The following is a 22,697-nucleotide window of genomic DNA, read 5'->3' as shown; positions in this document are numbered from 1 at the left end:
GTGTAGTTTGTGTAACATCATGATGACACCAGATGTTTAATAACGTTTAAACAACAATTTAAAAAAAAATTCCTTTAAGGTCGGTGAACCAAGTAAAGGCAAAAAAGAAAAGAGATACAACAATCTGCTATATATCATGTGTGTTACGGGAGTTTTATTCAAATTGTGTGAGTGGTGGGTTCTACCGGTAGGGCAATCACTGATTTTCAGTGATCCATTCATGTTATTTTCCAAATGGAGGCTTAATCAGATTATCGAAATGGCCATTCTCTGGCGTTGCCATTTGCTACTGAGGTAATAACGAGTTTTGGATACCCTGAACCTCAGGTGATACGTCATACGTCACAAATAGCAATTACTCTGTCAATCGGATATTATCAATCATAGAATGGATCGCGGTGAGTGGGGTGGGGATATGTAAAGGATGTTTTATATAAGGGTATCAGAACTATGCTTAAATTCTACCATGTAATGACACCTATGTTTTATTTGCAGGTGTTCAGAGACTGTTTCCTCATAGACGGAAAGTTCCCCTGCTGCTTGTTGTGGCTGTTGTGTTTTTGCTGCAACCACGTCCTACAGCTGCACACGCTCAAACAGGTGGGAATTCTTGACAAGGCCTCAATGTATATGTCATGTAGCAGAATGTCTCACGTCATATCAAGGATAAACACATGCTATAAAATCGAATTATATGACACAGTTGTACCTCATGTCATATATAACGCATATGTATAACGAATATACATGTTTCGTCGCGGTTAAAAACATACGGAGAAATAAACTAAGCGGCAAAAGAAAGTATAGTTTGGCAATTTGTAATTTTCCTAAAAAAACAGCGATAACTAGTGGAAAGTGGGTATTGGGAATATGACTGCCCAGGAACAGGTACCAAAACACCTCTACCGAACGCGCCACCTTTGACGGCGCTCGTGCGGTAAAAAAAAATGGTGAAACAGGTTTCCCGCCTATGGCATAAGCTGCACGTGCATGTTAGCTGTAAAAATGCGCTCATCTGCAGGGTAAAACCACACGTGATGAAAGCGCAAAAAAGAAATGCCTCGACTGTCACAGGAGCAGAAAGAGAGAGAGAGATCGGTATGGCCGAAATGGGGGCAACACAGGTCCAAATTGCCAGAAGGTTTGGTTGTACACCATTGACAGTAGCCAGGCCGATTCAACGGTACAGGCAGAAAGGAAGGACACAGGACAGGCCTAGAACCGGACGACCCCGAGTGACAACACCACTGGAAGACGGTCAGATGCGGCTCATTCACCTGCGAAACAGATTCATAACGGCGACGGCGACGGCACCAACGTTGGGACATCCCATTAGCCAACGTACAGTACTACGACGACTTCGTGCTGCTGGAATCCGAGCGTATCGTCCTTTCCGAGGAATGGTACTGACTGCTGAACATTGACGCCTGAGACTGCGATGGGCGAGGCAAGTTCGACGCTTGCAAGTCAGAAATTGGCGTCGAGTGCTGTTTACTGCGGTTTAACTTGTTTCGAAATGACGGCAGAGAACGACTTTATCGACGCAGAGGGGAACGTTTTGCTCCGGCGTGTATTCGAGAGGTCCATCCATTCGGCGAGGGAGGTGTCATGGTGTTGTTATTTGTGGAGATCAGAAGACTGATTTGGTGATTATACAGGGAAACCTGAACGCTGTGCAGTACAGAGACCAAGTTTTGCAGACAGTTGTGCCTCCGTTCTTACAAAACTAACAGCAGGGGACATTGTTTCAACACGACAATGCCAGGCCCCATACTGCAAGACTGACTCGGAAAAACCAGCAGAACGTTGACGTTTTGCCCAGGCCTGCCCACTAACCCGATATAAATCCTATTGAACATCTCTGGGACCATCTTGACAGACAGATTAGAGCACTCCACCAGCCTCCCGTCAACAGACAAGAATTTCAGGAGGCCCTGAGAGACGAGTGGCAACGGATTCCAGTCCACGTCATCAGAAGACTGACGTCATCGATGAGACGGCGTATCACAGCATGCATTGAGGCAGCTGGAGGTCATACACGCTGTTGAAGGCAACTGTGTCGACAATGAACTTGTAGTGTGTCTGGCAATTTTTTGGTGACATTTCAAACAACTTTTGAAAATGAAATTTCTTACCCCACCATTGTTTACCTTGAGGTTACATTACCTGTGATTACACAATTTCATTCAAACTGTGGTTGATCAATCATTTGTTACCCCTCCCTAGATAATATTATAATTCACAACAAAACTTCTTCTTGTTTTTTTTTATCGATCATGGAACTCGACCTATACTTTCTTTTGCCGTCCAGTTTACATAAATTGCAAGACTTAGTGAATATTCCGTGGAATTTGATAGGCTAACCAAGCAATACTGTTTTAGGTGAAAAATGTTAGGCCGCGCCCAATAACAGACTACTGTTTCCTTACTGGATGATAATTGAATGTTGCGGGCTTCAGATGCAGTATGGTGCAGAACGATGTCACTGATTTTGCCCTGTTGTCTAGAGTTAATTTTGTATCCATGATTAAACTAAGCAGTTTGTGAAGTTATTATTGTTGGCGTATGTATACATTACAACTGACTTCGAAATCTTTTTTGCGCTTATGGAGTTAAAAACGTAGAGATTCGTGTGCACAGTTTGCGTAGATTCACAAATATTCAAGTCAATTCTAAAATACATATCCAGTCACGGTGCATTACACATGTAGTGACGGTGAAATACATGTAACGTGACTGTAAAATGCATAACGTGACAGCGAAATACATGTAACGTGACGGTAAAATACATCGCGTCACTGTGAAATACATGTAACGTCACGGTGAAATACGTTACGTCACGAAGAAATACTTAATATCGCGGTAAAATATATAACGTCTCTGTGAAATACAAGTAACATCACGGTGAAATACATGTAACATGACGGTGAAATACATAAAGTCTTTGTGAAATACATGTAACGTCTTTGTGAAATACATCACGTCACGGTGAAATACAAGTAACATCATGGTGAAATACATGTAACGTCACGGTGAAATACATAACGTCTCTGTGAAATACATGTAACGTCACGGTGAAATACATAACGTCACGGTGAAATACAGGCCATTTCAAGTCACTTCGGAATAATCTCATGTCACAGTGAAATTTGTTTCGCCACGGTAATACACATGTAACGACGCAGTAGAATTATATTGCATTACGCGGAGGCAGGTCGCGTAGCAGTGGTACACTTGTCACGTCACGGTGAAATGCGTGTCACGTACCAGTGCAATGTATCAGTTTGATGCACATATATTCGAATGCAAAACACAAGTAATGTTAAATGACCCTAAAAGTACAAGTGGACATTCAGCTTATAGCTATCAGACATATTTGGTACATAATACAAGTTATGTCACGTTGACACATGTCAGGCGTGGTTTATCCAGGGTTTAAGTAAAGCTTTCGAAAACCTTTATGTAGAGGACCTTTCCAAATTTGACGCATCAGTTTCCTTGTTGGACCGCCATCTTGTCATGAATTTTCAGATTTCGAGCATGAGGACCTCGCCACACTGCTGGAGGAAGAATCCTTTATTTCAATGAAGAAACAAAGTAACGTCAGTTTGAAAAAGACGCGTGATTTTCAAACTTTCGAAAAAGGTTCAGATATAGTCAGGTTCACATCTCTAGATCGGAAATACATATCAGAGGTCGACCTGTTATCAGAGGACGCTTTGAATTCAGACCTACTCCCCTCGGAGTACAACCTGGAACACGAGCGGCACAAGAGAGAGGTATACGAATCCTCCGGATCAGGTGAGTACAAGTTAGGGCATGTCATGCATATATTAACCCATGTATGGGGTTTCTAAACAGGAATTTATATGTCCCACAAAACTGTTGGAACACAGGAGGAGGGGTTGCAATGGTGGTCCCAGTGGTAACTCCGTCGGGCTGAATACCCAGATGCACACGTATTATTTTGAGCTGCGGTTTGACAACAAAGGAGGACTTGGTGTACGCCCAAGTGATCACATTGTTCTGTTGTAATGCATCTGTGTTTCCCGTGGTGAATAAACTCCCTTTTTCTCCTTTCTAAAGTAGAGCATCACCAATGAATGTCTTTTTTTATGTTAGAACATTGTGTCCTTGTGTGACATACCTCTCTGCACAAATTCGTGAAATAAACATCCCACAAAAAAAACACATACGCAAATTCTTTCAGTTACACATAAAGAGAGCGAATCCACAGAGGCTGTCTATGTTCCCTCGGTATAAAACATTCACCATGTTTAATTGCTTCAGTAAGATTAATGTTATTCTATCTACATGTATTGTTTTCGTGTATTTTTGTCATCCTACGTATCCTTATCACTGGCGATAAACACCAATCACGTGATAGGTAAATATATAATCACAACGACAGAGAATTATCCACCGAAACAGATTCCTTTGGGCGTAAAAAGGTAAAATAGGTGTGAACATTAAATGAATGGATCACTGAAAATCAGTGATGACACCAGGGGTTCGCGAAAGGATAAGCATGTAACGTAGGCGAAGGGCGGTAGGGTAGCCTAGTAATATTAGTGGTAGCCGACATGGGCACAATGTGTGAAGCCTATTTCTGATGTCCCCTGCCGTGATATTACTGGAATATTTCTAAAAGCGGCGTAAAACCATACTCAATCACTCACTGCAATGTACGCGAATTACTAATTTTCAATTCATCGAGGGACATTCAATGTCATATTGTTCCTGTGATTGTTGAAGAGGGGATAACAAATGGATGGGACAGTACACCCACAAAACACTTACCATTGATGAGGATTTGAGTTGGTCGACCTTTGTTGAAACGTGATCATGAACACTTTGTTATACCAGAAACTTTGTGACTTTTGCTAATACGTTTGGGAACCCAGGATGAAACCTTGAGGAACCTTGTGTGAACACTTGGCCAACCTTGTTTGAATACTTGGCGAATCCTTTACGAATCCTTTACGAATCCTTAGTAAAACGTTTGTGAACCAAACGCAGCGGTCAACCAACAGTGAGTGAGTGAGTGCGTGAGTGAGTGAGTGAGTGAGTGAGTGAGTGAGTGAGTGAGTGAGTGGGTTGGGTGGGTTGAGTGAGTGAGTGAGGGTGTCAGTCAGCCAGGGAGTGGGTGAGGTAGGGAAGGAGGGAGTGAGATTAAGGCCGCTTTGAACAATATTTCAGTCACATCTCCGTGTGACAGCTTATGTGTCACTGTGTTTCACACGTGAGAGAAAACCCAAGGTGATATGACCAAAATACTGTAAAACCCAAGTCTCCTAGGGATCGACCATTCTCTTTTAAAGGATATTTGGGAACACAATATTCTTTTTAAAGATATCAGGTAGGTGAAAATTCTGCTTGGTGTTGGTATGAGGTGTTTTGCCACAAAAAATGTTCCTAACAAAATTAAAGTTGTTTGACATGGAGGTATGTTTTGAAGAAACTGACGGAAAAAAAGAAAATATAAACTTGAAACTGGTAAAAAATGGATTTGGCCCAAAATGACAAACTTAAAAACGACGTTACTAGCCTGAAAACACTGCAAAGTTGAGTTTTAACACACAACTATGATAACCGTATCAAACACATCAAAATCGAATAACCATTTCATTTTTGTTTCATTTCTAGCCATCATAAAACACAAGTGTATACTTTCTTTTGGCCGGGATTTTAATATGTCTGAAAATATACTTTAGCAAAAACAAACATTTTTTAGAAGTCTTTTCTTGGTTCTAATACGCTTCCATAGAATGTATTTTGATAAAAGCGAAAATAATATAAAGATGTTCTCAGAACAGAATTGTACTGACCTGAGAAGGTATTATTATAAGTTTCAGGAGTATTAGGATGTCTTTGTTAGGATACATCTTTGTATGAAAATTATTGAAACTAGAAGCATAACACGAGAATTTTGTTTCAGTAAGGAAGTCCACTCTTAACATGGCAATATGAAAAAGTTTCTAAACCACAAGAATGCAAATGTCTCATACAAATACGAATATATGGTGAAAGTTGTGTTGAAACTTCATTGTTTGTAAATGTAAATACAGAAGACGTCATTTTTAATTGTTCCTTATAATATTTGCCTTACAACATATGACAGTTTATGCAGCGAAAATACAGTTCACTTTTTAATGCATTCTTTCCTATTAACAAAATTCACTTAGTTTCCCTGAGATAAAAATACACAAACCCAGGACGTTTTATCGTCTCCGAATTTCAAGACAGACGATTTCCTCACTGTAATTAATCGTCATGTAAAATAAAGGAAACATTCCGACATAATCGAACGGTAATTCTTCGTATTCTGGTGAAAGACATTCATAATCGTTCAGAAGAGTGATGTCCTTACAGCACTAGACATGCCAAAAAATAATCATATGGTTTCTAATAGGTGAGGTGAAATAGGGTTTATCTTCGCGTCCAAGATTATTGCACTTATATAGCAACGTGCGTACGTGCGTGCGTGTGTGTGTGTCCGTTGCTTCTTCTACTAGTCCGGACTAATGCCGATTTTAAAGTGCTTGCCCACTGAGATACCATGCCTCAGTTTAACATGAAGACCATACTCAGATATCAGTATACTGTAACCGAGCCAACAAACCCTTGTTTTGGACCCTTAATGCCGGGCCCCAGACAGGGTAACAACAAGTACTATCTTTTAACGTCTTTGGTATGACGCGGCCGGGAATCGAACCCCGGAACTTCCACGGACGTTTACCACAAGACCACGGAGCGGTCTATGGTTTCTAATAAATGCATGTTGAGCTATCGTATGTATCATGTCATTTATACTGTATATTTTCAGAAAACGAGTGTTTAGATCCAGACCGTGAGTACTGCAAGGGCCCCTTTGATGTGTGTACAGATCTGACGACGGGCTACAACTGTACATGTAAGGTCGGATTCGTCCGGGAAGACCAGGAGTGCTACGCAGGTAACACAAACATACATTTCACAGTTTCCAGTTCATAGTTAACATGTCCCACAGCACCCAGTTCACATGGTTAACATACCTACAACACCCACATCACATGGTGAGCATATTCGAACACACTCACTTCACATGGTCAACATACCCCATCACACTTAGTTCACATGATCAACATACCTCGACAGACTCAGTTCACGTGGTCAGCATACCCAATCACTCTCATTTCAAAGGGTCAGCATACCTCATCACGCTCACTTTACATGGTTAACATACCCCATCACACTCATTTCACATGGTCAGCATACCCCATCACACTTAGTTTACATGGTCAACATACCCCATCGCACTCAGTTCACATGGTCAGCATACCCCATCACACCCAGTTCACATGGTCAACATACCCCATCACACTCAGTTAACATGGTCAACATACCCCCATCACACTTAGTTCTCATGGTCAACATACCCCCATCACGGGCTCTTCAAAGTCAACATACCCCATCAGTCTACCTATAAGACCGCCTCCGTGGTATAATGGATAGAGCGTCTGCCCGGACAGGGGAAGTTGGGTGGTTCGATCTCCAGAAGCGTCATACTCAAAGACGTTAAAATGGTACTTGTTGTTACCCTGCAAGCACTTAAACCGGCATTTGTCCGGACTAGTACAAGCACGAACGAGCGCGCACGCACGCACACACACACACACACACACACACACACACACACACACACACACACACACACAAACACACACACAAACACACACACAAACACACACACGTCGCTATGTAAGTGCAATAATCTTGAACACGACGTAAAACCCCATTTAATATTTATACAGAACATCTAAAGCCTGGGGTTCTAAATAATTGATATATGATTATTGGCTTGCATTCCATTCAACAGAAATGTTCACTTACGGTCCGAGCGCTTCAGATTCAACCATGTCCAGCCAGGATGAAGGTTTTCAGGCGATAGACGTTGAGGATGGAATCCCATTTTCATCAGAGATATACTATATCATATATGTAAGTTAAAAAATACCACGTTATATACGGAGAAGCAAAAGACACTATACCTCTCAGTTGATCTTTACGTCAGCGATATAATATTTAAAAAATAAACTCTACTGGCGCTTAGTCAACACTCAACGAATACAATATTATTCAAAACCTTTAAAAAATCGCATAATACAAAACTGTTGTTGGGTATCTTAGACACCTTATCGTCGAAATCAATAAATTTGCTATTTTCGGCAAAACATTACAGCATTTTAAACATGGTTACAAATTCATTTCGTACCCGATTTTTCAGCAATCTCATTAAAACCAGATCTTAGTTCTTGCTGCCGCTAAACAAAGATCTGAGGACATCCCATTACGGAACACGTCAGACCGACCTTGCGCGAACTTTGACCGACCTTTTGAAGGACTGACAAGAAGTCGACATTAGCCAATCAGAAGGCAGCTTTCTCGTGCTTTACGGCACTAATTTCAAAATGGGGACTACGCTTCGAAACATATTTTGACAAATTCTCGATTAAAAATTTGAAACCTGAACAAAAGAACATTCTGGAATGGCTATTAGATGGCCTAGATTGTGTGGATTCAGTCGTTAAACCCATAACTATCGTTCGGAATACCCCGTGTTAAAGTTTTCAAGGTTGCAAGATTGAAAATCACATTCCGATTATCACTTTCATGATCTGGTAAGCGACGCTCTGATTGGTCGGATGAAAGGTCGTTCTGACGTGACCCCTAATAGGATGTCCTCAGATCTTTGTTTAGCGGGTAGCGAGAACTAAGATCTGATTTTAATGAGATTGATTTTTCAGCGAACCAATTTTTTTTATCCAGCCACAGATTGCTGTTTACAAACTGTTTCAGGCATTAGTGATGGTTATATTGACACAATCAAAATTAACAGCAGTTCTTTCAATTACATGAAAACAAACTCGGCTCACTATATTTTGCAAATATGTTATAGTATATCTAAACTTACATATACACCAGAGTCTATCTTAACTTACATATATATCACAGTATATCTGAACTTACATAAATGTTACAATGTTCTTTAACTTGATATATATACACCAGAGTCTATCTTAACTTACATATATATCACAGTATATCTGAACTTACATAAATGTGGTGCATATGTAAGTTTAGATATACAATAACATATTTGTAAGCAAAGGTACATTGTGATGTATATGTGAGTAAAGATATACTATTGCATACATATATATAAATTAAGATATACTGTGATATATATGTAAGTTAAGATATACTGTGATATATATGTAAGTTAAGATAGACTGTGGTGTATATGTAAGTTTAGATATACTATACCATATTTGTAAGCAAAGATATACTATTGCATATATATATAAGTTAAGATATACCGGACATTTGTAAATTACCATGACTTATTAGTGACTTTAATGTGAGTGCATCAATCACATTTCCTATTCCATCCACGGCAAAAAATATTTTTTTAACAATTTTCTTTTTTTGCCTATGAGTATATGTACAGTTCTTTCAAAATAGATTGTGTGGTACCATGCAATTATTGAAATAAATTTTAGTACCTTACGTATTACAGGCCAGTATATATCTATATATACTGAACAAAAAGTTAGGGATCATGACTATTTGTAGAATACCTTTATGAAAATATGTGCTCGGCGTTCACTCCAAAAATACCATATTTGTGTTCAGTATACATACTCATCTTACCTTGCATTAAGATACTCGTGTCTATGGTTTCTATGTACCCTTCTAAGGTACAAAATTCATATACAGTAAACTACGCTTACAACGAACTGACCGATGTTACGAACTTATTTTTTAGTCCTGGCCATTTGTTGCATATATGATGTATATATATATGAATATGACGAACTACGATTATTACTAACTAAATTATAATCGTAGTTTACTGTATTCCGCTTTGAGGTGCCGAACTTCTTACCAATGCGAATATATGACATGATTATATTAGCTCCAAACTGAACATCAAATGTGTTTAGTGAACGTAACCGGTACATAGGCGCTCACGCAGGGTGTATCACACCATATAAACTTCGAGACTGGTTGCCAACTAATATTTCCTTCTTTCACTCCTGACTGTTTTGTGTTCATCCCTCCATCTAGATCTCTACAAACGGCGTGATTAGTTTTGGGACGCGGTTTGGTTCGTACTCGCCATCGCTGCCCACCAATACCCAGAACATCTTGTGTCCTTACTGGGCCGACATTGACATCACGTCCGGGCCCAGCACAACTGCCATCTACTACCAGGCATACAGTGGCACTAGCAATAGGCTTGAAACAGCTTCCATTTGGATTAAGAAATACATCTCTGACAGGACATTCAAAGCAACATGGGCGTTGGTGGTCACGTGGTATCACGTGCCACAGAAGGGACAATCCTCATCTGACGAGGTAAGAAATCAAACTGATTTGGTTTCTGTGAAGGTTGCAACGTTCCAAGTGCTGCTGGTCACTAACGGTCAGTCCACGTATGCCTTGTATATCTACAACAGAATGGGATGGACGGTGAGAGACGATATCCCAATTTACATCGGCTATGAAAGTTCAAATACGAGAGATAGAAGACAGGAGGTCCTTATCATGTCTAGAAAGCGGGCAGCTTATACCAACGCCGGCATCGGCAACAACACGGGTAGGTAGCACGTCATCATCCACGCAAAAGCTCCTCACATCATAAACGCAAACTCAACGGATACTCTGTAGTGAACCACGAGTGCCAATAAATATATCAAATGTGAGACATAAAGCGTGACCGCCTCTGTGGTGTAGTGGGTAAAGCGTCTGCCCAGACAGCGTAAAGTCGGTGGTTCGATCCCGGGCCAAAGACGCACACGCAAACGCTGACGCACACACGCGTGCATGCACGTCCCTATGTTAGTGCAATATTCTTGGACACGACGTTAAACCATTTCACCTCACATCCCCTCACCTCAGATAAAGCATTATGATCGTTATGTCTTATCAAAGAAATGCTTAGGTTGAGGCGGGTGTATAGGGGGAGCACACAGCCTTAAAGTCGTCAATTCAAGGGGGTGTTTGGATGGCCCTGTGAGTAAACCGTTGTACCGGGATCGATTCCCTTTTTTGTAAAACGTCTGAGGCAGACAAATATTCAAGCTTAATCTTAGCATTGTTGGAGAGCCACGTGGTTATCGCTCGAAGATATAGAGGATATTTTATGTGTCTGTACAAAATATTTTGGGTCACGAAAATTCTTTATCATACCTTAAAGATATGAGTAGATACAAAATCAACCTTTACAAAATATATTTTTGAAAACGACGAGACCGATTTGGAAAGAAAGAATACACGTTGGTCAAGTAATGAAATGGCGATTTGCGAAACGAACATTCTCGATTGACGAGTTAAATGAGAAATTTACAGTTGGAGGTCAACAGTTTGTGAACAGGCCAGACATTTACGATAAAGGGAGACAATTTGAGGGGAGGTCACTCATTTATGACAATAGTTACGTCAAAGTGTTATGTTCACAGCAGTGAAATATGAAGTGTTATGTTCACTGCAGAGAAATATCAATGTTATGTTATGTTCACTGCAGTGAAAATATCACTTTTCTCAACTTCGGAAAACTCGGTCTTTCACACTATATGATAAAACAATAATCTTCAAAAAAAAAACTTTTTAGTTTGAAACAAAATATTTTGAACAATTCAGATATCCCGGGCGTGTACATATTCGACATCGGGGGGACGGTGACGAACTTCGTATCGTTGTGTAAACAATGGTACACCGAATGGGAGCGGGATTACCAGTTTTGGTGGGACTGGTTCCTGGATTACTGTCCCTGCAGCTCCGTGTGGATGAACAGAGACTGGAGGTTCTACCTGTCTGACTATAGATACCAAAATGGTCAATTCAGTGTCTGTTACACATCGCGCCGCACTTGGTGGACCACTCCTTTGTCTCGGGTAAGTTGTTCACTCACACATTACTGAGCGTTTGACTTGAGGCGCACCACTATTTAAGTTTATTGTGCGAGGAGAGCAAAAGGCGACGCAGGGCCTACAGATGTACCACTATTTGAACTACAGCTGGATAATTTTGAGTAAAAATATATTGGTTAAATGAAGATTGGGGTAAGAAATATATTTCCCATCACATGTTTGAAATGCTGTAAAATTGTGGCGAAAAATGTTAATTTATTGTTTTTCAAAGATAGCATGCCTTAGTTTTGTATTATGCGAATAATAATTTTTAAAAGTTTTAAATTATATGATATTAAAAATAAAACCATGTAGAAGTATTCTAAGTGCCAGTGCAGTTCATATTTTTGGATATAATGTTGCGAACTTAACCTATTTTCAATTGAAAAGCAAACATATGACAAACTCACCTGAGAGGTATAGTTTGCTTTGCTCATCAGTTTATAAGACCGATGCGTCGGTTTTCCGCCATCAATGTCCATCACTTACATAGCATATTGTAAATAGTTTCCTGAACAGATAAATGAGTTAAACGATTTGAATGTTCCACTTTGCATGGTTTGAATTCTGACATTATTTTTGCAGAAATGTTGCTACAGAAACACTAGATTATTGAGGTCAGATGAGGAATCTGGATCGCTGCAGAGGTTTGATCCCGTTTTTGTACGGCTTCATTACCTGGCCGATTACCTGGGAAGATATTATTGCTGTGAGCAGTCCAACAGGTGCGATCTCTTCTTCAGCATCCGGCCCCAGGGATTCTGTTCACGTACATTCCCCTTCTGGTTGGGTAAGTGAAGACTATTGACGTGACGAGTGAGTGAGTAAGTGGGTGGTTGGGTGAGTGCGTGAGTGGTCGGATGGATGGGTGAGTGGGTGAGTGGGTGAGTGAGTGAGTGAGTGAGTAGGATTAACGTCGCTTTGAACAGGATATATATCAAAGTATCATATTGGAGATAAACAGATTCTTACATCACGCTATTCATTCTCTCTAACAAGGTACTGAGATGGCCGCTTCCGTTTTTCGTGCGAAGCAAAAATATTTCTATATCTATTTCTGTTGAGTTGTATATGACGGTTTTTGTGCTACTCAAACATATATCTATTTCTTTAGTAGTGATATTGGTAACATAAGTAAGCGAATGGTGAGGGACTAGAGGTTTCGTATGTCAGTGTATTTACTTAATGTGAGAAGAAAGCAGCTACATGAGGTCTATCACTTTGATGAATCTTCGAGCGTGAGTATGGTGCTGACAAACCAAAAATCAAACTCATGATGAACATGGGATTCATAAGACCCCACCCCAACCCCAACCCCAACCCCAACCCCCACCAAACCCCCAAACCCCCACACCTCACTATCAGATTACCCAGTCTTTCACATTTATTTTCCATTTAACACACAATCACGCGACGTTTGTTATTATCGCATGATATGCAAAATACCAGTTTTGCAGTATAAGTTACATGTCCTTCATGTTTTCTTCATTTTTATCATGTACAGTAATTTTGTGACTGTTGACATGGCCCTGTTTTGGGGATGATTGTGTGTTTATTGGAAAAACTGGGTACCAAAATGATGGTTGACGGACTGTAATTTTGTTGAGCTTGAGGTTTGTGACCTAGATGAATGCTTGATTCTGATTGGTAAAAAGAGGTTTCCTTTTTGCTACGGAAACCCCTATCAAATATGTTAAGCCTTTTCACAATAAACGTGAGTATGAATACATAGAAAGCCTATATATTGATCCATAAAAAGTGGCTGCTGATCATTCACCACCATATATACTGTAAATCTTTATGTCCTCTAATACACGCTGGGTCTCTAATACCAGCAAGGTCTCTCATACACGCTGAGTCAAGGGCTCTCGCGAAATTAATAGACGGCGTAGCGCCAAATAGAGGAAATACGGCAGTTTTATATCGGTTCTTTGGGGCGTTGTAGGCCGCAACCCTTACTGCTTCTGTAACCGGAGTGGTTTATGTGAATGAATCACCAAACGCAGGTTGATTTGTTGATGCCAGTTGTTTTAATACAAAATAAAACGGCCCTGTGAAAATAAATACACAGAGTTACAATATGCACAATACGTACACATACAAATAAATCATTACATTATAACTTATTGACAAACATTAGAATCTTAAATATGATTATATACATTGTTATGATCAATCATAGTTAGCATGATTAGTTTTGTCTTACTGTACTGTAAACATTACAGGAGATTTATCATATAATAAATTGACAAACATAGTTTATCAATAATAGGTGAATGATGATAAATGCATTAATACATAACACACAATTAAAGTACATATCACTATAAATACATACAAAATATAAATGTCCTCACCAGGTGTATGGCACTGTGCCCTATGATGTCACAACATCAGACATTTGCTTTACAGGGACACACCTGAACATAAATATATATAACATAATTACAGTGTAACATATTACATCAATATGTTTACATCCTTAGGTATATACAATAACCCTAAAATATATATTCTAATTACTCACCTCATCATACAGACATACAGACATACAGACATACATTCATACATGTGCAGCTAGGTGCAGAACTTTAATTTACGGGTAAATAGCTCCAGTCTACCAATAAATGTACTCATTATGCTTAGTTACACAATAAGTTAAGTAATATCAACATGAAAATGCTAGTTAAGATTATCTATTATAAACATACTTACATAAGGTATTTAAGCAAATTTAGCCTAACTACATTTACCTGAATACGATGACTGATATGATATATATTTATCACACCTAACAATATAAGCATTATTAAAAGAAGTTAAGAAACCTTACATATGCACCTTAACAAACTCTTCAAAGCACTAAATAAGAACACATAAATATACAATTCAACCAAACTAACCTGTGACAATTGACTCAATTATATCAGCGATGAACCGACTGCTCCATACATAATCAACTACAAGTGTGAATTTAAACTGACCAGTCCCATAATGCACCTTGTCACTGAAAGTAAGGGGCTGGGGCTAAACAATAGAAACCAGAGAAACAATAGAGAAACAATAGAGAAGGCAAGCGCAAGGGTGACTGTGCTATTGTATTAGTGAAGCAGGTTAGATTGGAGTGTAGACTAAAACTTAGGTATTAAAATAAGAGGTGACCTTAAAATACACTTGATGATATATACATAATTACATACTACTACATTCTTCCCTCCCCACGGAAATGACGTCTTCGTCATTCTGAGTTTTGGCGTGTTAAAATAGATATAAATGCTTTCGTGATGTCCGGTGTAGTCTGTTCCAATGTTCCAGCGCTCGTTAAATGCTCCAGATAACGAACCCTAACCATCCAATCTGGCTCTACTGCTGCCTGACTAAGCGCATACTGCCCTGAATGCATCCAACTTGGAGGGTGTCGTTCACGTGTTGACCTTCGTGGAACAACATCAGCTCCGTCTGTATCTGGAACAGCATCACCTGTGACATCCATCTCGTCAACATGTTCTGCTTCAGCTGAAGGAACTTGATCCAGAACTGTATCATCATCTTTAGTTTCGTCTTCAGCTGAAGGAATGACATCATCTTCGTGTAGATCTGGAGTAGTAGCACCAGCATCTTCATCCACTTCATCATCATTAGGATACACCTCTGTTTCTCCCTCTCCTGGGATGTGACCGTCGTCACCAGAAATGTTCTCCACTGCTGCCTCAGCCTCATGATCGTCACCACTTGCCTGAGTAGCAGTTTCCATATCTGCAGGAACTTCCTGATTGGTATCTGTGGGGATACCAGCAGCTGCAGCATCTCTATTTGGGGTGTGGATCTCTACAATGATGTCTTCCTGACCAATGTCTTCATCTGGGAGTGTCTCTGGCTTTGGTTGTGGCTTAGACCGTCTTGGTCTTGGTACAGGTCTGGATGATATAGGCTCTGGTTCATGTGATATTTCAATCTCTCCAGGGTCATGAAGAGCACCAATGGGCAAGAGAAGATTCCTATGTAAAGTCCTCTGTCGACCTTCACCATTCTCTTTCTGCACTACAAAGACGGGCACATCTTGATTGGGCTGTTGCAGAATGATGTAAGGATCTTCTTCCCACTTATCTGAGAGCTTGTGTTTACCATCAAATGCCAATATTTTCACTAGAACGCGGTCTCCAGTCTGTGGTGTGGCTCCTCTCACTCTAATGTCGTAGCCTTTCTTCTGCCTCTCTCGAGATGTTTTAGCTGAGGCCACAGCCAGTTCATAAGATTTCTTCAGCCTTTCTCTGAGTAATCGGGTGTACTCTGCAAGTGACTGTGTCAAACCAAGTTCAAGCCCAAAAGCAAGATCTAAAGGAAGACGTGGCTCTCTACCAAACATTAAAAAGAATGGTGACTGTCCAGTTGACTCGTGCCTTGTGCAATTATAGGCATGTACAAGAGGCCCAATATGTGATTTCCAATCACTCTTCTGGTCAGGTGATAAGGTTCCCAACATAAAGTCACATAAAGTGCGATTGAACCTCTCACACATGCCATTGCCCATGGGATGATACGGTGTGGTTCTGGACTTCTTCATGCCAGTAAGTAAGCACAATTCCTTTATGAGATTCCCATCAAAGTTAGCACCTTGATCAGAGTGTATCCGCTGTGGAATCCCATAATGAACAATGAAGTTGTCAAAGAAGGCTTTAGCGGTGGCTTTGGCTGTCATGTTGTTGGTAACATATGCCTGTGCATATCTAGTGAAGTGGTCCGTAACAACTAACACATTGTGTTTCCCTCCCTTGCATGGTTCAAGGTCCAAGAAATCCATGGACACCAGCTCTAGTGGCTGAGTAGTCTCAATTCCAATGAGTGGAGCTCTCTGGTTGGTTGGAGTCTTCCGACAGATGCATCTTCTGCAATTCTTAATCCAGTCATCAACATCCTTAGACATGCCTGGCCAGAAGAATCTGTCTCTCAAGTGTGCCAAGGTTCTGTCTCTTCCTGGATGACCCACGCTGTTATGAAGACCTTCTAATGCATCTTGAATGTAGTCTGCCGGTAATACCAACTGTTGTCTAGTTTCTCCGTTGATTATTACTTCTCTGTAGATAATTCCCCGCTGAAGATGGAGATTACTTGAGATCTTGAGCAAAGCTGAATGAGCATTGGAATCACAGAAATCATGTCTCCTTGGTTTGTTGCCAGACTGTAAACATCTTGTACATTGTCGTAAGATAGGATCTTGGTACTGCGCTTTCCTCCAATCCCTATGTGACATCCTTGCTAGAGGAACACCAATAGTGTCGAGGTTCTCTTCGTGGGTAACGTCCGCCTGCATACATAAACTCTCCACATAAGGTTGGGCATGAATGACGTTACATACAGCCTTTACCGATTCGCCCGACATATGCTCCTGGTCTCCACGTGTCGTTATTCCTGGTAAACGTGACATACCATCTGCATCTGCATTGTTAATCCCTGGGCGGTACTTGATGTCAAAGTCATAGGCTGCCAAGGCTGCTAACCACCGATGTCCTGTTGCATCAAGCTTTGCGGAAGTGAGAATGTAGATCAACGGGTTGTTATCTGTATAAACTCTGAACTTGGTACCATAGAGGTAATCGTTGAACTTTTCAGTAATTGCCCACTTCAAAGCTAGAAACTCTAGACGATGTGCAGAATAGTTCTTCTCAGCTTTGTTCAGTCCTCTACTAGCATACGCAATCACTCGTCTCTGTCCACCCTGCTCTTGATAGAGAACAGCGCCAAGTCCATGTGTGCTGGCATCTGTATGGAGCTCAAATGGTAGACTGTAATCTGCATAGGCCAGAATAGGAGGTGAAACCAGAAGTTCTTTCAAGTAATGGAATGCCTTGTCTTGCTCAGGTCCCCATGTCCATGGTTGTTGACTCAATTTCTTTCTTGTTCTCTTTGTCTGCGTTGGTGGAGGCATAAGACTTGACAGGGGCTTGGTGATTGCAGCAAAGTTCTGCACAAATCTCCGATAATACCCTGCAAATCCAAGAAACTGTCTCACTTCGTTTGGATTCTTTGGTGGGGGCCATGACTTTATCTTTTCAACTTTAGCTGGATCTGGTTCGATGCCTTGTTCCGAAATGATATGACCTAAAAACTTGATCTTGTCCTTGAAGAAACTACATTTATCTGGGGCAAGCTTGAATCCACAGTTTTTGAGTCTCTTAAATACCTTCTTCAACCTGTCAAGATGTTCTTCAAAGGTATCAGCAAAGATGATGATATCATCCATGTAGATAAGGCATATCTGGAGATGCATATCTTCAAAACAGTCATTCATGAGGCGTTGATAAGTGGCAGGACTGTTGCATAATCCAAAGGGCATCCGGTTGAATTCATAGAATCCAAGGGGTCCCACAGAAAAAGCTGTTCTCTCCTTGTGATGTTCTTCTAATTCGACATGGTGATATCCACTCTTCATATCCATTGTGGAGTAGAATCTGGATCCTCTGAGGGTGTCAAACATCTCTTCAATCCGTGGCAGAGCGTATGAATCTTTAACTGTCCTTTGATTCAACTGTCTAAAATCAATGCACATCCTCAAAGATCCATTGCTCTTGCGTACTAACACTACATTAGAAGACCAAGGTGATCGTGATCGACGAATGACTCCACTAGCTAATAGTTGATGTAGATGATCTCTTACTTCGTTATGCATGGATGGTGGAATTCTCCTATGTCGTTGTTTGAAAGGTCGTTCATCAATGAGGTCGATTCTATGTTTCACTGTACTAGTGTGTCCAAGGTCAAGGTCACCATGAGAGAAAATATCTAAATAGTCTGAGATGACTTTCAATCCCTCTTCATGCTGAGTGGTTGAAATTCTTGAAGATTCTATGTCCATCTTATTAATGAGAGAAGTGCTGTCCTGAGAATTGTCTTCCAAGGTAGGCTGTTCTTCAACAAAGACAGGCTGGATCTCACAAAGAAGTGCATGAGGTTGAATGACTACTGTCCTTGTGGTAATGTTGGAAATGTTGACATCCACGAATCCTTTCTCTCTGTAAGTGATCAAACTGGGTGAGATGTCAAGGTCATCAGGGATAGCTGAACGGACAGTACTTTGCAATATAGCACATGTACTGCGATAGGGAAGCGCCTTGTCAATATAGCCCGAGATAGTGACGTCTGAGTTGGGTGGGATGATAACCTTCTTAACTCCTGCGCACTTGACTAATCCCAGCTGAAAATGTCTTCTTACAAGATTGCGTTCCTGTAGCACCATACACCTAAAAGCTAAATACCAAGGCGTGTGAAGGTTCGCATCTTGAAGAAACTTTTCCCCATGCTTATGTCTGCAAGTTCCCAAGTAAACAGATAATATATTGGTGCCAAGTAGAACTGGTACCTTGTAATTATAGTTACTAGTAGGAACTACAAGTAGAAGACATGACTGAGATTCAGCATCAATACCGTTGACCTCAAGGTCAACCTGAATATAACCTGTATATGGAAGAGGCTGTCCATCAGCACATTCAACATCCAAAACACTTGTAATGGGGGTGATAGGAATACTGGAGAGATATTGATCATAAAATGCCTGACTCATCGTGGAGACTGTAGCTCCTGTGTCTAATAAAGCTCTTGTCTTGATTCCTTGAATACAGACATCGACTTCATTGGCATTTCCTACAAGTGCTGTTGTATCATATCTCTGAGTATCAGTCTGTTGTTTGTTGAGACCTATGGGCCACCCCTTCGCATAGGCCATCTCCCGTTTAAATGCTGACGACTATGGTCCATCCTGACCCTGCATCCTGAAGCTATGTGTCCAAACTGTCCACAGCGAAAGCACTGTACATCTCTCTCAAATTGTCGTCCTCTAGATCTGCCTCTATATTGTGACTGGTCATATCGTTGCGTCTGAAAAGAAGATTGAGGATACCATCCAGTGTTGCTCCTGTCTGTTTGATCATAGGACTTCGACTGAAATCGAGCTTGTTCTCCTGTAGGCTGTTGATAGTGATCCTGTGGTGGCTGTTGCTGTTGTTTCTTGAGAGATGCAACTTCAGAAGTAAGGCTCCTGATCATTCCTCTAAGTTCCTTCAACTCTGTTTGGGTGGTTGTCTCAGTTACAGCCGCCATACTTGTTGCAGACTGTTTACCTTTGACCTTTCCGTCACCTCTGCGTTGATTGTGTTCCCGCTCAATCTGCCGTAGTTCTCTTCGCAAAACATCAAAATCGGAGAATAAATCAAATTTGTGTCCGCTGACATCCTTGATTGATGGCTTGAGTCCTGTCCAAAGCATGGAATGAAGGAGCTTGTTGGTGTCTTGATAGATAATTTCACAAGCGTCTACAGCCTTACTAAGTAGGTCTTCTAGACGACAACACCAAGTGTTGACGTCCTCATCGTCCCGCTGCCGTGCTGTGTAGAAGGCTGCCAATAAGTTGACTGGAGAATCACTTGTGTCATAAACACACCTTAGCTTATCTAAAAGCGATGAAAGAGAAGCTGTGGAACCTAATCGCATAGCAACTCTGGCGGCCTCCCCTCTCAAAGATTTCCTGATGGAATGTTCAATTGTCGCCCCTGAATGTGCTTTGTCCTTCAATATGCAATCCACTTCGTATCTCCACAAGTCATATGACAACTTACTTTTACCTTCATCTCCCGAGAAGCAAGGTAAACTTGGAGGGTGAGATACGGTAAACACCTGAGCTGCAGATGGGTGACTAGGATGTTGAGTTCCAAAGGCATGGGAAACATCTTCTGTTTTCACAGAGCCAGTTGAAAACTCAGACATCCACTGGTCAGCCTTAGGTTTGACCTTTAGCTGCTGAAATGTTGCAACAAGTTGCGAAATTTCCTCTTCTGACATTTGATCGGACATGCCTGTGTATAGTATTAACAACTAGCGCCAAAAAATAAATAAAACTATATCTATGACACTAGTAGCAGAGAAGTAAAGTGATTGAGCTGGATCTCCAACATTGCAACTGCATATGTATATTCTAACTTCTAACTAAACAATGTTGTTTTGAAGTGCAGACGTTAGTAATGGTGTGCAAGTGTAAGCTGTGCGACCGCTGCAAACGCAAAGAAAAAAAGAAGAAGAAAAAATAAGATGTATGGAGACAGAGTCCCAACACGTACAACTTTACCAAGACAACATCAATAAACTCTATGACCAACTGAATGTAACCAAACACAATTATGACCTATCTATTATATATTAGATGATTTAAATGCTTTATTATTAAATTATGTTATGATTTTATTGCTTATAATAGTGTTTGAGTAATATGTAAGTGCTAAACAGTCATACTTCTTTCACACGAACACAGATATATTACATAACTATATAAAGGGTACTAATATGATACAAGTTAAACTAATAACACTAATTAAATAACTACTTAACTAAGAAACTAACAAATTAACCATAAAATTAAAAAATCTGTAGACTAATTAACTAACTAAATGAGTGAGTAAGTGAGGGTTTAACGCCGCATTGAACAATATTCCAGTCATATCACGGCATGTCAGCTCAAAGTGGGAGAAAATCCCGAAGTGAGGCAGATCTTAGACACCTACGCTGGTTAAACCCTCAGCACTGGTATGGCGCTGCCAAATCTAGAAACACAAGTGGGGCAAACCGAGATTCGAACCCATAATCATAGGTTTCTTGTGTGCCCAAGGGACACAACACTGTTTAGCAACTAAAGGAATAATTAACTAATGATCTAACTAAGTAATGTTATAACAAACTAATGATCTAACTAACTAATGTGGTAACCAACTAATGATCTAACTAACTTATGTCCTAACTAACTAATGACCGGCCGGTATGATTAAGACTACCAAGTGCACTGTACAAATCTATGCAGTAAATATTTTATGTAAATGTCAAATATACAACAGACAACCCATTAGACAGTTATATATAAACATACAGAAAAGACAAATGTCTGTTATACATGATCACAGCAGTGGTATCCTCTTCTCTTCACATGAATAATTGTCAATCACAGAAAGCACAATACAATGGAACGAAAGTGTCAATCAAGCTCTTGCACAATACAAGTTTATCGCTGTCTATACACTGAGAGGCAAGCTCATGAAAAGATGATGGCATAAAGTAACTGATACATTATGTAGTTACATTAATTTCACATCACGGGTCCTGGAGCACACAGATCTGTCGCGTTCATCCATGGACAGCTAGTGTCCATCGTTGTCACTTGTCACTGGGTGCCTTACTGCAACAACTGTTACATCCTGCCGACGACGCCAATGTAACCGGAGTGGTTTATGTGAATGAATCACCAAACGCAGGTTGATTTGTTGATGCCAGTTGTTTTAATACAAAATAAAACGGCCCTGTGAAAATAAATACACAGAGTTACAATATGCACAATACGTACACATACAAATAAACCATTACATTATAACTTATTGACAAACATTAGAATCTTAAATATGATTATATACATTGTTATGATCAATCATAGTTAGCATGATTAGTTTTGTCTTACTGTACTGTAAACATTACAGGAGATTTATCATATAATAAATTGACAAACATAGTTTATCAATAATAGGTGAATGATGATAAATGCATTAATACATAACACACAATTAAAGTACATATCACTTTAAATACATACAAAATATAAATGTCCTCACCAGGTGTATGGCACTGTGCCCTATGATGTCACAACATCAGACATTTGCTTTACAGGGACACACCTGAACATAAATATATATAACATAATTACAGTGTAACATA

General features: G+C 40.2%; 1 protein-coding gene across 1 annotated transcript in view; it reads left to right on the top strand.

Annotated features, from left to right (window-relative positions):
* LOC124134734 overlaps positions 1-22,697 on the top strand; it is a 462,484-nt gene that overhangs the window by 112,740 nt on the left and 327,047 nt on the right. The window contains exons 2-8 of the mRNA XM_048381564.1: positions 496-600; positions 3,532-3,801; positions 6,827-6,955; positions 7,859-7,980; positions 10,111-10,401; positions 10,435-10,642; positions 11,686-11,939. Coding sequence (XP_048237521.1) covers positions 496-600; positions 3,532-3,801; positions 6,827-6,955; positions 7,859-7,980; positions 10,111-10,401; positions 10,435-10,642; positions 11,686-11,939 — 1,379 coding nt within the window. The remainder of the gene's footprint in view (positions 1-495; positions 601-3,531; positions 3,802-6,826; positions 6,956-7,858; positions 7,981-10,110; positions 10,402-10,434; positions 10,643-11,685; positions 11,940-22,697) is intronic.

This window comes from Haliotis rufescens, unplaced genomic scaffold, assembly GCF_023055435.1.
Source record: "Haliotis rufescens isolate VD_foot unplaced genomic scaffold, xgHalRufe1.0.p SCAF_4, whole genome shotgun sequence".
NCBI classification, from domain to species: Eukaryota; Metazoa; Mollusca; class Gastropoda; order Lepetellida; family Haliotidae; genus Haliotis; species Haliotis rufescens.
The sequence above is the reverse complement of the archived record's forward strand: the minus strand, read 5'-3'. Positions and strand labels throughout refer to the sequence as shown.